This window comes from Lepus europaeus, chromosome 7, assembly GCF_033115175.1.
Source record: "Lepus europaeus isolate LE1 chromosome 7, mLepTim1.pri, whole genome shotgun sequence".
Classification (NCBI taxonomy): Eukaryota; Metazoa; Chordata; class Mammalia; order Lagomorpha; family Leporidae; genus Lepus; species Lepus europaeus.
In genome coordinates, this window is record NC_084833.1 from 9,679,401 (window position 1) to 9,696,027 (window position 16,627).

The 16,627-nt window shown below is 57.9% G+C and overlaps 1 protein-coding gene across 4 annotated transcripts in view; it reads right to left on the bottom strand.

Moving 5' to 3' along the window:
* The window catches only part of INCENP (inner centromere protein), a 30,035-nt gene extending 13,408 nt beyond the window's left edge, over positions 1 to 16,627 (bottom strand). The window contains exons 1-11 of one of the 4 annotated variants that reach the window (XM_062196010.1): positions 16,488 to 16,627; positions 13,089 to 13,239; positions 12,679 to 12,792; positions 11,188 to 11,948; positions 4,964 to 5,015; positions 4,131 to 4,185; positions 3,904 to 4,042; positions 2,822 to 2,873; positions 2,356 to 2,473; positions 2,152 to 2,286; positions 1,681 to 1,692 (exon numbers count right to left, since the gene is read on the bottom strand). In XM_062196010.1, coding sequence (XP_062051994.1) covers positions 1,681 to 1,692; positions 2,152 to 2,286; positions 2,356 to 2,473; positions 2,822 to 2,873; positions 3,904 to 4,042; positions 4,131 to 4,185; positions 4,964 to 5,015; positions 11,188 to 11,948; positions 12,679 to 12,792; positions 13,089 to 13,228 — 1,578 coding nt within the window. In that variant the 5' untranslated portion in view covers positions 13,229 to 13,239; positions 16,488 to 16,627. The remainder of the gene's footprint in view (positions 1 to 1,680; positions 1,693 to 2,151; positions 2,287 to 2,355; positions 2,474 to 2,821; positions 2,874 to 3,903; positions 4,043 to 4,130; positions 4,186 to 4,963; positions 5,016 to 11,187; positions 11,949 to 12,678; positions 12,793 to 13,088; positions 13,240 to 16,487) is intronic. The other 3 variants (XM_062196012.1, XM_062196011.1, XM_062196013.1) reach the window with 3 other exon arrangements.

Consider the following 16,627-nt stretch of genomic DNA (forward strand, 5'->3'; position numbering starts at 1 on the left):
TGCTCCTCTTCCGATCCAGCTCTCTGCTATGGCCTAGGAAAGCAGTAGAGGATGGCCCAAGCCCTTGGGCCCCTGTACCCACATGGGAGACCTGGAAGAAGCTCCTGGCTCCTGGTTTCAGATCGGCACAGCTGCAGCCGTTGCAGCCAATTAGGGAGTAAACCAATGGATGGAAGACCTCTCTCTCTCTCTCTCTCTCTCTGCCTCTCCTTCTCTCCCTGTGTAACTCTTTCAAATAAAATAATAAATAAATCTTTAAAAAATAAATAAATAAATAAGTAAAACAAGTGCAGAAACAAAAGTGGCATATTCTGCGGGAAGAAAAGGGGAACCAGCAATCTTCAGATGAAGGGAAACCAGAGAATTTGCTGCCAGCAACGTGTTCCAAAAGAATTGCTACAGGAAGTGCCTCAGGGAGAAGAGAAATGAAACCAGAAGGAAACGCTCAAAACACCAGGACAAAGGCAGAGCGACAGAAGTGAAGACTTGAAGAAATATAACAGAATGCCCTTGTACTCTTTTCCCTTTTTGTTCAATTTGTCGTTAATTTTTTTTTGGGGGGGGGGGGGGGCGGACAGAGTTCCCATCTGCTGGTTGACTTCCCCAAATGCCCACAACAGCCAGGATTCAGCCAGACTGAAGCCAAAACTGGGAGCCCAGGACACAGTCCAGGTCTCCCATTCAGAGGCAGGAGAACACTCACTGGAGCCCCCACCTGCCGCCTCCCAGGGTGTGCATTAGCAGGAAGTGGGAGTCAAGAGCAGAGCCAGGTATTGAGCCCAGGCGCTCTGCTGTGAGTGAGGCATCTTAACCACTAGGCAAACGCCTGCGCCCTTATTTTCCTCTGCGTTCCCTAATTGTTCTACAATTCTATAACTGAAAGAAAAATTACAACACGTGTAACACGGCAGTGACCATCGGCAGAAGTGATGTCTTAGACTATTGCAGCACACAGTGGGGGACAGTAAAGGGGCAGGTGTGGTGCTGGGGTCTGCATTCCAGCTGAACAGCACGGACTCTAGATACCATGGAGGGCTGAGTATGGAACACCTAGAACAACCACGAAATGGCTCTGAAGTGCTAGATGTCATTTGGTCCAAATCACAACAGACAAGTTAGAATGGAACAGTGAAAATCTTCATGAAGACCCCGGAAAGGACAAGGAGAAGTAAAGACAGGAGCAGACAGAGGCCCTGAGGTGTCTGAGAAGAGAGCAGCTTCTGCAGCCAGGCTTCCAGAAGCCACGGCTGACAGCCCCACCGCCACCCACACAGCAAGACCCAGACTCCAAGCACAGTGCAGTCAGACCTGCCCTGCCCTGCCCTGCCCCCTCCCTCTGCGCCTCCGGGCTGCACTCAGGCCCAGTGGCTCTGGCAATCCCAGAAAGTTGTCTGTTCTCTTCACAGACCCCAGAGGGACCCAGTGCTAGAGAGGGGCAGGGAGGAAACACCGCAGGCCACACCCTTGCTCGCCTCCCTCTGGGAGCAGTGTTCCAGGCAGAGGAGGCGGGCTCTGCAGAGGGAGGTCACGCAGCCCCCAAACTGCGGTATCTCCAGCCAGCCACCCCACCTCCCAGCACGATGTTAGTGCTTCTAGGGTGCGTCAGTTATGTAAGAACAGGGCTGTGGCGGGGAAAGCACCCGGTGGAGCTGTCACAGGACAGGAAGAGGCTTTACTTACGACAAAGCTGCTCTGTGGAGGAGAAGAGGAGACAAGGAGAAAGCCAAGAGTTAATGCCAGGCTGGGGGTCGTCCTGCAAGGCAGACCACACGCCAGCTGGGCCAGTGGGTCTGCCCGGGCCTCACACCCACTCAGTACCTCCTTCCTCATCTCAGCTCACGCACCCCCCGAACTGTCCCCTAAAGTGAAGGCGAACACGTGTGCCTCTCCCCACTAAGGCTGGGGGGGATAGGCGGGCAATGCAGGGGGTCTGCTTAGCCAATCCTGCACCTTCCCAGCTCAGGGCCTGAGACCCAGCTCACACCAACTGGCCCAGCCCCTGGGCTATGACAGTGTCCCCAAAATACAGGGCTGCCCGCGGCCACATGGCTAAAGCTGGCCCTTGACCAGGGTCAGGCCATGCCCTCCTCTACCCCAACCCATGCTATTCACAACAGCCTCGTGCCAGCTGTGGGGCGGGGGCCCGCTCACCTTGGGGTCCACGCGCAGGGGAGTGTTGCGCTTGATGAAGGACTTCATGACACTGCTGCGCGAGGCCGAGGTCGGGGTCATGAGCATCTGGTTCCTCTGCACTGTGTGCAGGAAGGTCCGGAGAGGCCGCACCACCTGCAGACCCGCAGGGTCAGGGCTGGGCAGGGGGGGCGGGACCCTGAGTGGGGCAGAAGCCTGACCCACCTTGCTGGCGGGGCAGGGCGGGGAGGGGGTCTTGCTCCTGGGGGGCTGCAGCTCTTCGTCCTCCAGGTGCTGCTCCTCATCCAGCTCACACATGGCCTGCTTGTAGCTGCGTTTCCTCCTGTCGAGGTGCAGGAAGCAGCAGCGTGGGGTCACAGGGCTGACCACCGCAGCCCAGCCACTCCCCAAAAAGCTGGCCCCAGTGACAAACCAGGCCCAGGCCGCAGAGCTTGCTACTAAAAGGGGCTGCACCCTCTGCTGCCCAGGGGTAGGGAGGTGGCCGATCTGAGGTCACACAGCCAGCAGGTCAGAGGGATGCTCTGGTCACTGCACTCCCACGCCAGCACTCACCTGCAGCATCAGCACCAGGCTACACGCCAGCAAGAGGCCACAGAGCCTCAACCGCACACCCGCCCTCCCTGAGCCAGGACCCAGGTTCGTGCCTGCATGCCCCCTCCCAGATGCAAACCTGACGCTCTGAGGTGGCTCTCTGGGCTCATCTGCTTGGTCAGCCGTGGCCTCTGTGGAGAGAGCAATTTCAGCGAGGCTGCAGGAATGGCGGTGGGGGGGTGGCCGTGGAGGAATTAGAGAGGTGCCCACCAGTGGCGGCAGCGTTGGTGGGGGCGCCCCCAGGGTAGCCAGCAGCAGACGCGTCAGTCTCCGCACTGATGGCCTTGAGGAGCCAGGGGTGTTCAGAGCCCGGCACGCTCTCCCCAGCCCAGTCCCCTCACCCCGGAGCCTGGCTTTCTGCAGCGAGGACAGAGGACCATCCTCCGGAGCCAGCCCCAGGCCATGCCACCCGCTCCAGCTCCGCGTGTAGAGCTTCACGCCACTGCAGCCCCAACATGTCCCCACACAGAGGCCGTCCACCCCTCCTGGTCCTCTGTGCTGGTGCCGCCCTGACAGGAGGTGGGGAGAACTCCTGCTGCCGGGTCGCCATGCGGGTGCGGCATGTTGGGTCAGTGCACTGTTTCAGCATTAGGAGAAAGCACCCCTTCCTCCACAGGGCCCTTGCATCAACCCTGAGGGCCATGGAGCTGGCATGACCACCGCCCTTGACCCCACTATAAAGAGGAAGAAGCCATGTTCAAGTTCTCACGGCTCCAGCATTCTTTCCACCAGAGGGGGAAGCGCTCTTCCCAGGGAAGCGTGAATCAGCACCCAGAGACCCCTACCCCCAGGCTGGGAAGCCGGGAGGGCTCTAGGCCAGCTCTCCTGCATCTCCCAAGGGCCTACAATGACAGCAGTCAGCCTCAGGCAGAGACAAAGCAAGAGGCTGGGTCGGCGTTCAGACCCCCTCCCCACCTCCAGCCCATGGTTCTTCCCACTCAAGGCCTTGATCCACACCTTCACACAACCATCTCAGTGCAGGCCCTCCACCCTGCTTCCTGCCCCAGCCGGCCCTGGCCACTCCACAAGGTACTCAGCAGCAGTTCCTGCACCTTTGGCCTCACATCAGCCCAGGGAAGGGGTCTACTCCTGCCCAGGGAGAAAGCCAGGCCGAGGCCAGCTGCAGCTCTGGGTCTGCACACAACAGGTCAGGAGACTCACCTCGCTGCCCTTCAGAGGGCGTGTCCTGGCCACCAGCTGCAGGCTTCAAGCCTGGTGTACTAACGGTGATCTTGGTGGCACTGTGTGGCCACGAGGTATTCCCTGCATTGCTGGGGACCTGCGGGAAGATCCAAGGTATCTGGGTCCCCACCCAGAACCTGAGCTCAGGACGGCCATGGGGCACAATAGGGCCCAGAGTCATCCCACCCTAGGCCTGCCCACCTTACCTCCGGCTCAGCTGCCTCCAGAGGGTCGGCCTCCTTGCTGGGCTCCTGTGTGGGGCTGAAAACAGAACGGGGGCACTCTGGGGACTGGCTAGAAAGCTCCAGCCCTCTCCACAGGGGCGACATGAGAGGCCCCGGCCTGAGCCACAGACCCTCAGCCCCAGGCAGGAGGCAGGATGGAAGCTGCAGCCAGGGGCTCCCTGGGCTTCCACAGCTGGCTCCCTGTCACCCCCATCAGAGCTCTGATTCAGGATGGAAACACCATCCCCACTCTACCTCAACCTTTGGGCCCCGATGAGTCTCTTTTGAGGTCTGCTCTCTATTTCCCATGGCGCAGCAAAGCCAGGGCTGCCCAGTCACCATTTCCCCTGCCAGGTGCTGACCCACTGCTCCAAAGCCAGGAGGGAGAGGCCAGCTTAGTGCTGGCAGGACATGGCCCCAGGGGAAAGGAGTCCTAATCCTGCCTAAGCAGCACCAGGTGCAATCCAGAAGCAGGGAGCACCCCCTACCCCTGGGCAGCCCCCTTTCTGCCCCACTCCCGTCTGAACGTGGCTCCTCACGGCTGCTCTTCCTCATCCACAACCCATGCAGCGCCCCCGCCCATGCCCAAAGGACCAAGCCCAGCCAGAGCTGACCAGCCCTGCAGGCAGATCTGAAACCCACAGCACTGCCTGGTCAGACAGTCCAGAAGGCAGACGGCAGAAGGCCGGGTTGCCAGGCTGGACAAAGGCTCCGCGCCAGGAAGTGCCTCCACACTGAGCTCCCCTGGACTCCCTGGCCCCCCACTGTGCCCTGCCTACCCTGGGAAGGTCCCCAAGGCCTAGAACGGAACTCACCTGACTTTCTGGGGCACCTCGACGTTCAGGAGCCTCTCCAAGTAACTATGGCCTAAGAGGAAAACAAAGAAACAGAACAGGCATCAGAAACAGAGACACGGTCGAGAGCCACGGGGAATCGGTGGCTAGGCTATGGCTCCCTTCACTGGCCTGGGGCTCACCCTCATCACTCACGCACCATCCCCAGTGGCTCTAGGTAGGTCTCTTGCTGCCTCCTCACTGGGAGCATGGTCCTCTCAGGACAGAAATGTCCAAAAGTATCCAAAAACAAAACAAAAAAAAAAACGAAAATCTCTTGGGAAGAAGGCCAATGCCTGCTACAGCTCCAGGTCCCCAACTCCCAGCACAGGGCCCAACACAAAGCAAGCTGTTCATTCAGGAAATCCTCACCAAGTGCCTACCATGCACTGGGCCCTGGCCCAGCCTCTAGGGACCTAATGGTGAGCAAGATGTCAGGGCTGCCTTTCAGTCCCTATGCCGGCGCCAGTCCCAGAAACCACACTGTGACACGTGCAGTGACAGAAAAGGGCAGAGGACAGCGGGAGTCAGCCCGGAGGACCGGACACGCAGTCCAGGAATCCACAGACAAGACGGGAGGAGGCAGCAGTTCCCAAAATGCCTTCTCCAACCCTTTGCAAGATCCAGGAGACAGACACTACTTTCATCACAATATTAAAACGCTATTTTCCTTCTCACTGCAAAGACACCAGCCTTCACGTTGCAGACAACAAGAGCAAATGCCCTGGTGTGAGTCAAGGGCGAGGCACCCAACACTGTGTCAGACATGGTTAAGGCATGGATACAGACAGCAGCTGACCTGTCTCACGCTCACAGCGAAGCACTGCCCAGCTTCATCTGAGAATATCCTTGACGAAGAAGTAAAATATTTATCAAATCCAGACTCAAGTGCATGGCTCATTAATATTTTGAGAGATTAAGTGGACAGTGTGCAAAAATGCCTTTATGTCACAGATCTGAGTCTTGGCCAAGGGCACGGTGTGAGTAGCCAACTGAACCAGCCACTTTTCCTCATGGGCCTCGTGCTTAATCGAGAGAACCCACAAGCCCTGGCGATGGCATCTTAGGTATCAGCACACATTTGGTTAACAATGAATGGAGAGATGTTCTCACTTAAAACAATAGTATTTGTGGGGCCACTGTTGTGCCACAGAGGGTTAAGCTGCCTGAGAGGCTGGCATGCCATACAGACGCCAGTTCAAGTCCCAGCTGCTCCACTTCTGATCCAGCTTCCTGCTATATTTTCCTGGAAAGGCAGCAAGATGGCCCAAGTGCTTGGGCCCTTGCCACCCACGTGGGAGACCCAGATGGAGTTCCCAGATGCACTTCAGCCTGGTCCAGCCCTGGTTGTTTAAGCCATTTGGGGAGTTAACCAGCAGATGAAAGATCTATCTCTCTCTTTGCTTCTCTCTCTCTCCCTCTGTAATTAACTCTGCCTTTCAAATAAATAAGTCTTTAAAAAAAAAAAAAAAAGTATTTGCTTTAAAATTGTTGCTATTATTGGCAATAAAAAAACTGAACCAAAAAAAGTCAAAGGCAGACTGTTGGGAGATGTGTATCCACCAGCAGAGGCTTCACAGCTCCTGATGTCAAATGACTTTTCTGATGAGATCAGAAATGTGCTTTTTATTTTTTATATTATACAACGAAGTACGTTGCACAACTTGGTAAAATAATATTTTCCAAATGGCCACACTGAAGGCTATAAAATGACACATGGCTAAAAGACACATTGCAAGCGCGAGGTGGACCAGTGTGGGACCAGCAGAGTGCACCCTGCCTTGAGCCTCGCAGAAGGATCCCTGTGCTGGTGGGTGTAGTGACAGCAAATACGCAATTACCTGAAAATGCTACCACCATGCTCCTGTTTCCCCAGCCACCCCTGTGTGAGGGGTCAGGTTTTCCCCACTTTAACCCCAACGTCGCAACACAGACCTGTCTGCCTTCCGCCAGGCCACACTAGAGGGGTTACGGAGTGCAGAGTAACGAGAGGCTCCTCGCTACATCTTTATTCTGGAAAAGTCATTTTTCTGAGAAATCTGACGTTAGCAGGCAGCAGGCGTGGTACCGCTCCTCTGCAGCACGATGGCCACCAGAGAACCTCACGGCAGTGTTGGCTGCGCAAAGGAAGAGCTGGGCCCGAGCTCTGAACAAGGAAACACAGCTCAGCCCCCAGACCCGCTCAGCAGAGCTGCCTCGCCTGTGCACCCACCGTGACGTCATCAATCTCCCCAGTAATCAGCACACAGAATGGGGGTGCCAGTGGCCGAAGGTGATCACAAGGAGTCTTTTCTAGAGCCTCCCTGCCCTCTGCAAACATGACCCAGCCGGGATAAAGACAACTGGGCTTCTCAAAGGCCAGCAATGGTCCATAACAGTTACATGTTCTACACAATTCTCCGGGGCCCTAGGTGTTCTCCTTTTTCAGATTAAAATAGTAAACATGTTTTTAAATCCTCTAATACTAAAGAATTAATACTCAAGTAAGTCTTAAATGATGTTTAAAGGACTGGTGCTGTGGCGTAGCGGGTAAAGCCACCACCTGCAGTGCCAGCATCCTATATGGGTGCCGGTTCGTGTCCCAGCTGTTCCACTTCCCATCCAGCTTTCTGCATGGCCTGGAAAACCAGTAAAAGATGGCCCAAGCCCTTGGGCCCCTGCACCCGCATGGGAAGACCCAGAGGAAGCTCCTGGCTCCTAGCTTCAGATCGGTGCAGCTCCAGCCGTTGCGGCCATTTGGGGAGTGAACCAGTGGATGGAAGACCTCCCTCTCTCTCTCTGCCTCTCCTCTCTCTGTGTAACTCTGACTTTCACATAAATAAATAAATCTTTAAAGATAATAGTATTTTAAATCTTTTAATTCCTCAGTTTTCATTTCTAATACAGCAACTATCCATATATAAAAACTCATTATCAAAAGCTTTTCGATCTCCTTGGTTTTTTTTTTTTTTTTTTTTTTTTGGACAGGCAGAGTGGATAGTGAGAGAGAGAGACAGAGAGGAAGGTCTTCCTTTTTGCTGTTGGTTCAACCTCCAATGGCCGCTGCAGACGGCGCATCTCGCTGATCCGAAGCCAGGAGCCAGGTGCTTCTCCTGGTCTCCCATGCGGGTGCAGGGCCCAAGCACTTGGGCCATCCTCCACTGCCTTCCCGGGCCATAGCAGAGAACTGGCCTGGAAGAGGGGCAACCGGGATAGAGTCCGGCGCCCCAACCAGGACTCGAACCCGGTGTGCCGGCGCCGCAAGGCGGAGGATTAGCCTGTTAAGCCACGGCGCCGGCCTCTCCTTGGTTATTTTTATAAAAGGAAGCAGGTGCTGAGACCAAAACATGAGAGCCATTATTCTAGAAACAAAGAAAAGCATCTGGCAAAGCCATGAGGCATGGGCCTGGCGCTGCGATGCAGCGGGTTAAGCTGCCACCTGCAACACCGACATGCCACATGGGCACCAGTTCCTATCCAGGCTGCTCCACTTCTGATCCAGCTCCATGCCGGCAGCCTAGGAAGGCAGCAGAGGATGGCCCAAGGGCTTGGGCCCCTGCACCCACATGGGAGACCTATAAAAAGCTCCTAGCCTTGGCCCAGCGCAGCACCAACCATTGTGTTTTCTCTCTCTCTCGAACTCTGACTTTCAAATAAACAAATCTTTACCAAAAAAAGAAGACAAAAAAAAAAAAAAAAGCCACACGAGACAGGAAGCAGCTGTTTTCCGAGAACGTCTGAGTCAGAAGAGTCTCACAAGGTAAGGCTGAGAGGCATCCACGGTCAGGGACCTTCGTTCCAGTGTCAGAGTAGAAGCCAGCAGGGGGAGCAGCTGTAAGACTGGGACGCGGCCAGAGCCGTGGCTGTCTGGTCTCCCCAGCCCTCCCCACACAGCCCAAGTGCTCCTGCACAGTTCTGCACCTGCACCAGGACTTCTCTGGAATGTTAAGTGCCACTTGCACGATACTCAGGCTTCCAGGGCAGGTCTGGAGGCAGGGAAATGGCCCAAGGCAGGGGTGGGGAATGTCCGCCCCTTAGGCCAGTGAAATCATGTGGTCTGGCCCTGCCAAGCCCTCATGCAGGCAGGATTCGAAATTCAATAAATCTACAGCAGGTTAAGGTTATAAATATCCAATGGCCCTTGCTAGAAAAACGGTTCCCACACCCGGCCGAAAGCCTGAGGCCTGAGGGGCTGTTGCCCAGTGCAGAGGCCACTGGGGAGCCCAAACAGGAGCCTGGCCCTTCAGGAACCTACAGCAGCAGCCCCAGGCCTCTGCCCAACCCCCTCAGAGCCCAGGTGCCAGTCAAGGGCAGCCCAGTGGCCCTCTCTGGCTGATGCATGGAACAGTCCTCGCCCCAGTTCCCCACACTGGCTCCCAAGGTCCCCACACCCACCTTTACTGCAGTCTTTCCCTGCCTGACTTCCCCACGCCCCTGCTCCAGGTGTTTCCTTTGCCCGAAAATTCACAAGTTGTACCCAGGGGCTGCTTGCAGGGGGACTGAACCAACATCCCCTCTGACTTGCCTTCCCAGCCGCACAGCAGAGCCGATCCCCTAGGGACCCCACATCCAGACTCCCTTGCAGTTCCTCATTCAGGACCCACCTGGCCAAACCTACAATGAGCTTCAGGGGCACAGCCCCTACAAAACACTGAGCATGCACCATACCCACGCACTGAGGTGGGTCTCTTTACCCCATGTAAGAGGTGCTGCTACCATTTCACGGATGGAAAAACAGAGTTGAAAGAAGGGATGAGCAAAAGGGCAGTGAGAGCCCACGGGACTCCGGATGCTGGACCCTGCCTCCTCCTCTCCCTCTTTCTTCTGCTGGGGGAGCACTGGGCTTAGAGTCAGACAGGTCTGGAATCAGAAGCAGGCCAGACAAGGACGTCTGCTCCACATACACAGGTGCTCCCCTGCCATCTGGCCCTCTCTCTGTTGGGGAGAAAGTCAGAAATGAGCCTTCATGTATGAGAGGGGCCGAAGGGGAACACGGCACCCGCAGAAGCGCACCTTGGGGGTAGCCCAGTATTTACACAAGCTAACAGTGCTGCGGCAAGGACCAAATGAGATGATGTTTTCTTTCATAAATCTTAAAGACGCCAGCTGCTGTGTAACGCACACTGATCTAAAACCCAGCCCATCCTCCACCTGCTCTCCCTCCTTCCCTCCCTCCCTCCTTTCCCCTTGGCCAGAATCCTGTAACAGCCGTCACCAGGCCACTTCCACTCCAGTGGGATCCAGTCCATGCTCCTGGGCATGAGCCCACCTGTCGTTCACCTGAAGGCTGCACCAGCTGCCTCCCCTGCCAGGGCTGCCCACACCCAATTTCCTTCCCCTGGCAAAAGCCCAGCCCACCTTCAAGGCCCTCCTATCTCGGGCTCCGCCTCCTCACACAGCCAACCCTGGCTCTGAGGTGCCTGTCTCTGCTCCGGGGCTCACAACACCTGCTCCCACCAGGGCAATGTTGGGCTGAGGTCGGATGATGACAAAAGCAGCGAATGTTACCCATCGATTCTACGTGCCAGGCGTGGTGCTAAACACCCCTGTGGGCTAATCACAGAAAACCACACAAGCATCGTGGCAAAGGAGTCTAGTAGCAGCCCCAGAGGGATACGAGCAAGAACTCGCAAGGCCCGAGGGTGCAGGTGGGTGGCCGGCACCCAGCTCAAGAACCTTGGCTGCACCCTCACCGGCTTCGCCACGACACTCAGCCAGGGGCTCCCCACAAGGAGCCGGCTGTGCTGAGATGCCAGGGAAAACAGGTTTGCTCAGAGGAGGCAGCACGTACCAGCACGGTGATGCCACCGTAGCTCCTGCACGACGGGGGAGCAGGGAGCAGGCTGGCCCTGGAGAAGGGCTCAGGTCGCAGCCCCCAGGTGCCCGTTACCCAAAAGGCACACTGGGGCCAAGCCCCTGGGCCTCAAGTTTTCTCACTTGCTTCACAACAAGGCCGCACTAGGTCTGCTTCCTTCACTATGGTAGCCACTGGCTCTACGCGGCTGTTTAAGCAAAAGGTAATAAAACCTAAGATTCAGTTGTCAGACCAGCCACGTTCCAAGGGCTCCACAGCCAGACAGGGTCGCTAGTGGTCACGGGGTAGGACAGCCCGGAGAGGGACTGCAGGCGTGTCCTGTGCCAGCCCCTGGAGGCGGGTTCTCAAATTCTGCTCAGCAGCCAGGGTCAGCCACCACCCCCGCCTCCCTCATCCCCGCCCCCAGACTCACAGATGATGCGGGCGGAGGCAGCTGGCTCCTGGGCAGCCTTCTTGGTGATCCTGCTTGACCTGCGGGGGTTGCTTTCCTGTTTGGCCACCAGGGAGTACTTTTGGGCCAGGGAAACGCGGGCATGCGGGGAGGTGGAGGCGATGAGGCTGCGCCGCACCGGCCGAGTCTCTGCACGCGGGCCCGTGGGCGTGGAGCAGTTATCGGGCAGGATGGGAGCCAGCACCCGCTCCCGCCACGGAGAGTCCCGAGAGTCCGGAGAGCCCGGGGAGGCCCGCGCGATCCTCAGCTTGGAGGCCGACCGCCCTGCCCCGGCCCCTCGACTCTTGGGGTCCTGGGGGGTGGCCACGAGGGAGCTCACTGTGACCAACTCCAGTCTCCCGGCCTCAGCCTTCTTGGGTGTGGCTTCCTCATCGGATGTCAGGATGCCCTGGGAGGCCGGTGTCCTGGCCGGAGACCCAGACAGCGCCAGGGCGGCCTGGACCTGCTGCAGGTGCTGCTCGGCACTGTGGCGCTCGCTGGCGCTGATCTCCACCAGGGGCACAGCAGGCTTCCTGGTGGGCTCTGTGGGAGACTCGGCGAGCGGCGAGGGGGCCGCGGACGGCACCGTGGAGGCGGCAGCTGCGGCTGCGGCGGCGCGGGTGACCCGCCGCAGCACGGGCGAGCAGTTGTCCCCGACCGCCACGGCCAGCTTCTCCACCTTGTCCTTGCTGCGCAGGTGCCGGGAGCTCCGCAGGCTGCTCCGTGTCCTTCTGCGCGACAACCTGCAGGAGGCAGCAAAGCAGAGGCTGAGCTGTTCAGCATGGGAAGCGGACAGCCCAGCTTCGCCAGGTGGCCGGTGTATGAATCAGAGAGCTTGGAGGCAAAAGACCTAGGGTCCAGGCCAGGCTCTGCTCCCTCCAGCCGTGAGGCCCTGGACTGCTCCTCTTCCAGCCTCAGTCTCCCTAAGAGAAACCGGGAACAAAGCTACAGAACTCACAGAAGTGCAGAAAAGAGGAAATTCACATGACCGTCTGCAGAGAAGGCACAGGGTGTCTGGCTCTTCACACAGGCTCTCTCTCAACCCACAAAATAGCCCTGCCGGGCAGGCGTGGGCATTCCCACTTTAGACGTGCGCACTTAACCCAGGAACACACAGCTGCCCAGGGACAGGCTAGGGTTCACAGCCAGGACCACCCGACCCCAAGACCCTGCAGCCTGACCTCCCTATGGGGAATTACAACAAGCGTGGCAACAGGTTTGGTCACGCTCCCGGGAAAAGCAGCGGCTTCTCTTTCTTCCCCATCGCCAGCTCAGACCACACTCTGCACCCCAGGCTCAACACACACAGACACACCCCACGCTGACCTCCACAGTCTGGGCTGAGGCTTCAACTCCCCACGGCATCCACCCACGGCTTCTCCTGCAGGCTGCTGCTCCCGTGAACACCTTCAGAATCAAACTCTCCCAGGACCCACCAGCCCAGCCCAGCCCGGCCTCCCCGGCCACTCCTACCTTTTCCTAATGGGGTCTCTGTTTTCATCCTGAACATGGGAAATCCGTCTCTTCTTCCGTCTGTTCTTCTGAGAAGGAGTTTTGGGCATCAGCTCCGGCTCTTTGCTGAACTCTCTATTTGGAACAGGGAGGGTGACACTCAGGGCTGCCTGGGAAACGCCAGCCCCCTCTGCCCATTTGCCGGCAGCAACAGATCAAGCTACGGAGACCAGCACCAAGCAAGCTTTCCAAACCAAGGGCTGGAGCCCGCCTAGCTGTGCAGAGCCAGGCAAAGTAGGCTCCCGGCAGCCAGAGGGAACGGAACTTGGGAGGCAGCCCGGACAGGGATGGCAGGCAAGGAAGTCCCCGATGCCACGGCAGCAGCCCAGGAAGCCCTGTGCTCCCCACTGCGCCACACAGCCCGGCATCACCTGGTAAACATGCGCTCGGCCTCCTCCTCGATCTCCCTGAGCCACACCAGGTCCTTATTGTCCATGTTGCACACGAAGTCCATGAGCTTCTGGTCACAGAGCTCCAGCAGGTGAATGGGGCCCGGGGCTGTGGTCCCCATGGTGGCTCTGGCTGGTGGACAAGAGGCACAAGGGCTCAGGGTTGGGGACCAAGGCTTCTCCAGGGAGAGCCTGCCAGGCTGCAGCTCCCACATCCAAATCACCACAAAACACCCAGCACCCCGCCCAGGGGTCCCCCCTGCTCACAGCCATGCCCCAGGGATGTAAAATTCCAAATGCCAATCCACTGGCTGCATTCCCACAGAGAGAAGGGCCCTGCTACTCGCACGTCCCCTGCACCACACACACAGTATGGCCGTCCGACCTGAATGGTCTTCCTTAAAATCGGCCCTTCGGGACTTACGATGCAAGACACTGTCCCCTGCCTTCCTGGACCAGGGAGAAACAGCAGCCACCCCAGCACCTCTCCCACCCTTGCCCACACACAGGCCTGCTCCTCCTCTTCTGTGGGTGACTAAGCCAGGGCTGAGACACAAGCACTCTGCCCTGTATACTGGGTGACCCCAGACATGGAGAATATGAACGCAACTGCCTCTAGAAGAGGTTCTGCCTCCCATAGGCGAGCACAGACAAGGGTGGGGCCAGAGACAAGCTCTCCCCTTCCACGCCTCTCTCCCCGGAGCTAAAATGTCCTATAAACAGATGAAAGAGCATGAGCGCTGAAAATCAGCAAGGCCTTGCTTTAAAAAGAAAACACGCTGCAATATCAGGCAAGGGAAAACACAACAGCAGCTTGTTACTTTTTGCAAAATAACCAGAAGCTGTGCTGTCCTCCTTAAGATTTGGTTATACTGGGGCCAGCGTCGTGGCATAGCAGGTTAAAGCCACTACCTGCAGTGCTGGCATCCCATGTGGGGGCCAGTTCAAGTCCCGGCTGCTCCACTTCCAGCTCTCTGCTATGGCCTAGGAAAGCAGCAGAAGATGGCCCAAGTCCTTGGGCCCCTGCACCCACATGGGAGACCTGGAAGAAGCTCCTGGGTCCTGGCTCCTGATTGGTACAGCTCCGGCCACTGTGGCCATCTGGGGAGTGAACCTGCAGACGGAAGACCTCTTTCTCTCTCTGTCTCTCTTTCTCTCTCCCTCCTTCTCTTGGTGTGTAACTCTGACTTTCAAATATATAAATAAATCTTTTTAAAAATGATTTGTTTATAAAATCATTTCAAGGCCAGCGCCACGGCTCACTAGGCTAATCCTCCACCTAGCACCCCAGGTTCTAGTCCCGGTTGGGGCGCCGGATTCTGTCCCAGTTGCTCCTCTTCCAGTCCAGCTCTCTGCTGTGGCCCGGAAAGGCAGTGGAGGATGGCCCAGGTCCTTGGACCCTGCACCTGCATGGGAGACCAGGAGGAAGCACCTGGCTCCTGGCTTTGGATCTGCACAGTGCGCTGGCCATGGCGGCCATTTGGGGGGTGAACCAACGGAAAAAGGAAGACCTTTCTCTCTGTCTCTCTCTCTCACTGTCTAACTCTGCCTGTCAAAAAATAAAATAAATAAATAAACAAAATCATTTCAAAAGCCCCAAGCAAAGAAGCAACCACAGGACTGCTGGTGAATCAAACAGCAAATAAACACAGGATCCATGCTTTGACCATGGTGGCGATCCATCACCTTGACCTACACCTCCAGAACCAAGAAGAACCAGCTCAGTCTCCCGTCGAGGACGGAAGGTCCTGGAAGGAGAGGTCGCACGGCTGACCCTTTGACCCCTTATGTAAGGGAACTTCCCCAGGCTGGATTTTGGGGGCACCCCAGTCTTTGCTCCCTGAATAAACTCTGCCCTCCAGCTGAGCCTGACAGTTGGGTGACTGCTCTCTGCCCAAGGTCAAGCCCACATGCGCAGTGCTCACTGCTGACAGCCCAGAGCCCTGCATGGTGTCAGCAGAGGGGCAATACCTGTCACATGAACTAATCCATCCACACACAGGGACACCCAGTGAACTCACTCTGCACAGGCTGGGACAGGCCTGCCGCTGCCAGGAGCAGCACTAACCTGGGCAGGGCCAAACAGGCAGAAATCACACAGGCTTGGGCACAGACCTCTGCCCTGCAGCCAGCAAGGCACGGGCCTGGCCTCTCCACAGCCATCCGCCTCGCTCCCCGGAGCCCACCCGCACCCAGACCACAGCCCTGGCGAAGTGCAAGACCCCAGTTCAAGGCCAGCTGAGAGAAAACTGCTTAAGGGAGAGACAACAGTTTGCAGAGGCACTACAGAGAGCAAGAACTGGCTGACTTTTCTAAGTATTTGTGCAAATTGGCAAGCTGGGTGAGAACTTCTCTGACAAAGTCCAAAGCAGCATTTGAACTTCTTCCGCGGGGAAGTGTATACTGGGCCGTTTAAAGGAGGTCCCCACATGTAAGAACACCGGTGCGTGTCCCCGAGAAAGGTGAGCGGGACCTGCATACAAAGAATCAGACCCCAGGGAAGAGCAGCAAAAACCTCATCTTCAACCCCGGTAACAACCCGTGCAGACACACAGCACCGACATTCCCCCAAGGAAGAAGGGAGCCCCGCTGCCTCTCCACAGTCTCCCTTGCACTCCAAACCCAGCCTGCACGCCCCACAGGCCCTCCCGGGCCCTCCTCCCCAGCTCCATTTAGAGCTGCAGACGGTGGACATGGCTCCACCGCAGTGGTCCTGGTAGCTGCTCCCTGAGCCCCGGCATCACCTCTCGCGATGCCCACCGCACTCTGCAGCACACGCGTGTGCAAAGAGAAGCGAAGTCACAGTCGCCCAGCAAATCAGGAGCAGAGCCCGGATTTAAACTCCGCTCTTAACCACCTGCTAGACCAACCCCCCGGATACCAGCTTCCGAAGGCCGGCGCCCAGGCCGGCTCTGGACGCCCCGGGGACAGCCCACGGGGGCCGGATGGAACGGAACGCGCCGGGCAAGGGACGAGCCAGGGGCCGCACGGGCAGTGTAAAATGCTGCCCCGCGGGGCGCGGAGAGGGGTCTGACGGCGATAACTCGCCGTGTGGCGTGCACCCGCCCAGCAGGCCGGTCGGCTTCGGGCTTCCTGCGGCCCTGAGTCCACACAGAGCCTCCGAGGCGAGCAACGAGGTCCTGGGCACCCGGTGGGGGAGGGGGCCCCGGGGGCCCCGGGAGGAAGTGGAAGCGGGCGGCGGCATCTCGGACCGCCGGGCCCACGCAGGCCACCTCGCCGCTCGGAAGAGATGACCCCTGCATGCCCAGGCCACTTGGGATCGGGCGTCACGCCCCTGACCCGGAGCGGGCAGTGAGGCGCCCGAGAGGCTGGGAACCAATGCCAACCCCCCCGGCGCCGGCGGCGGCCGCGCGCACTCACCCGACTGCACCGCGACTCCGAAGGCTGCTGCTGTCCACGTCCGGCGGTCTTCCTAGCCGGGAAGCCGCCCGCCCAGACCCACCCAGCTCCCGGTCTTCGGGGCTCGCCGCACCAGAGAAGCAACCGAGCCGTGCAGCGCG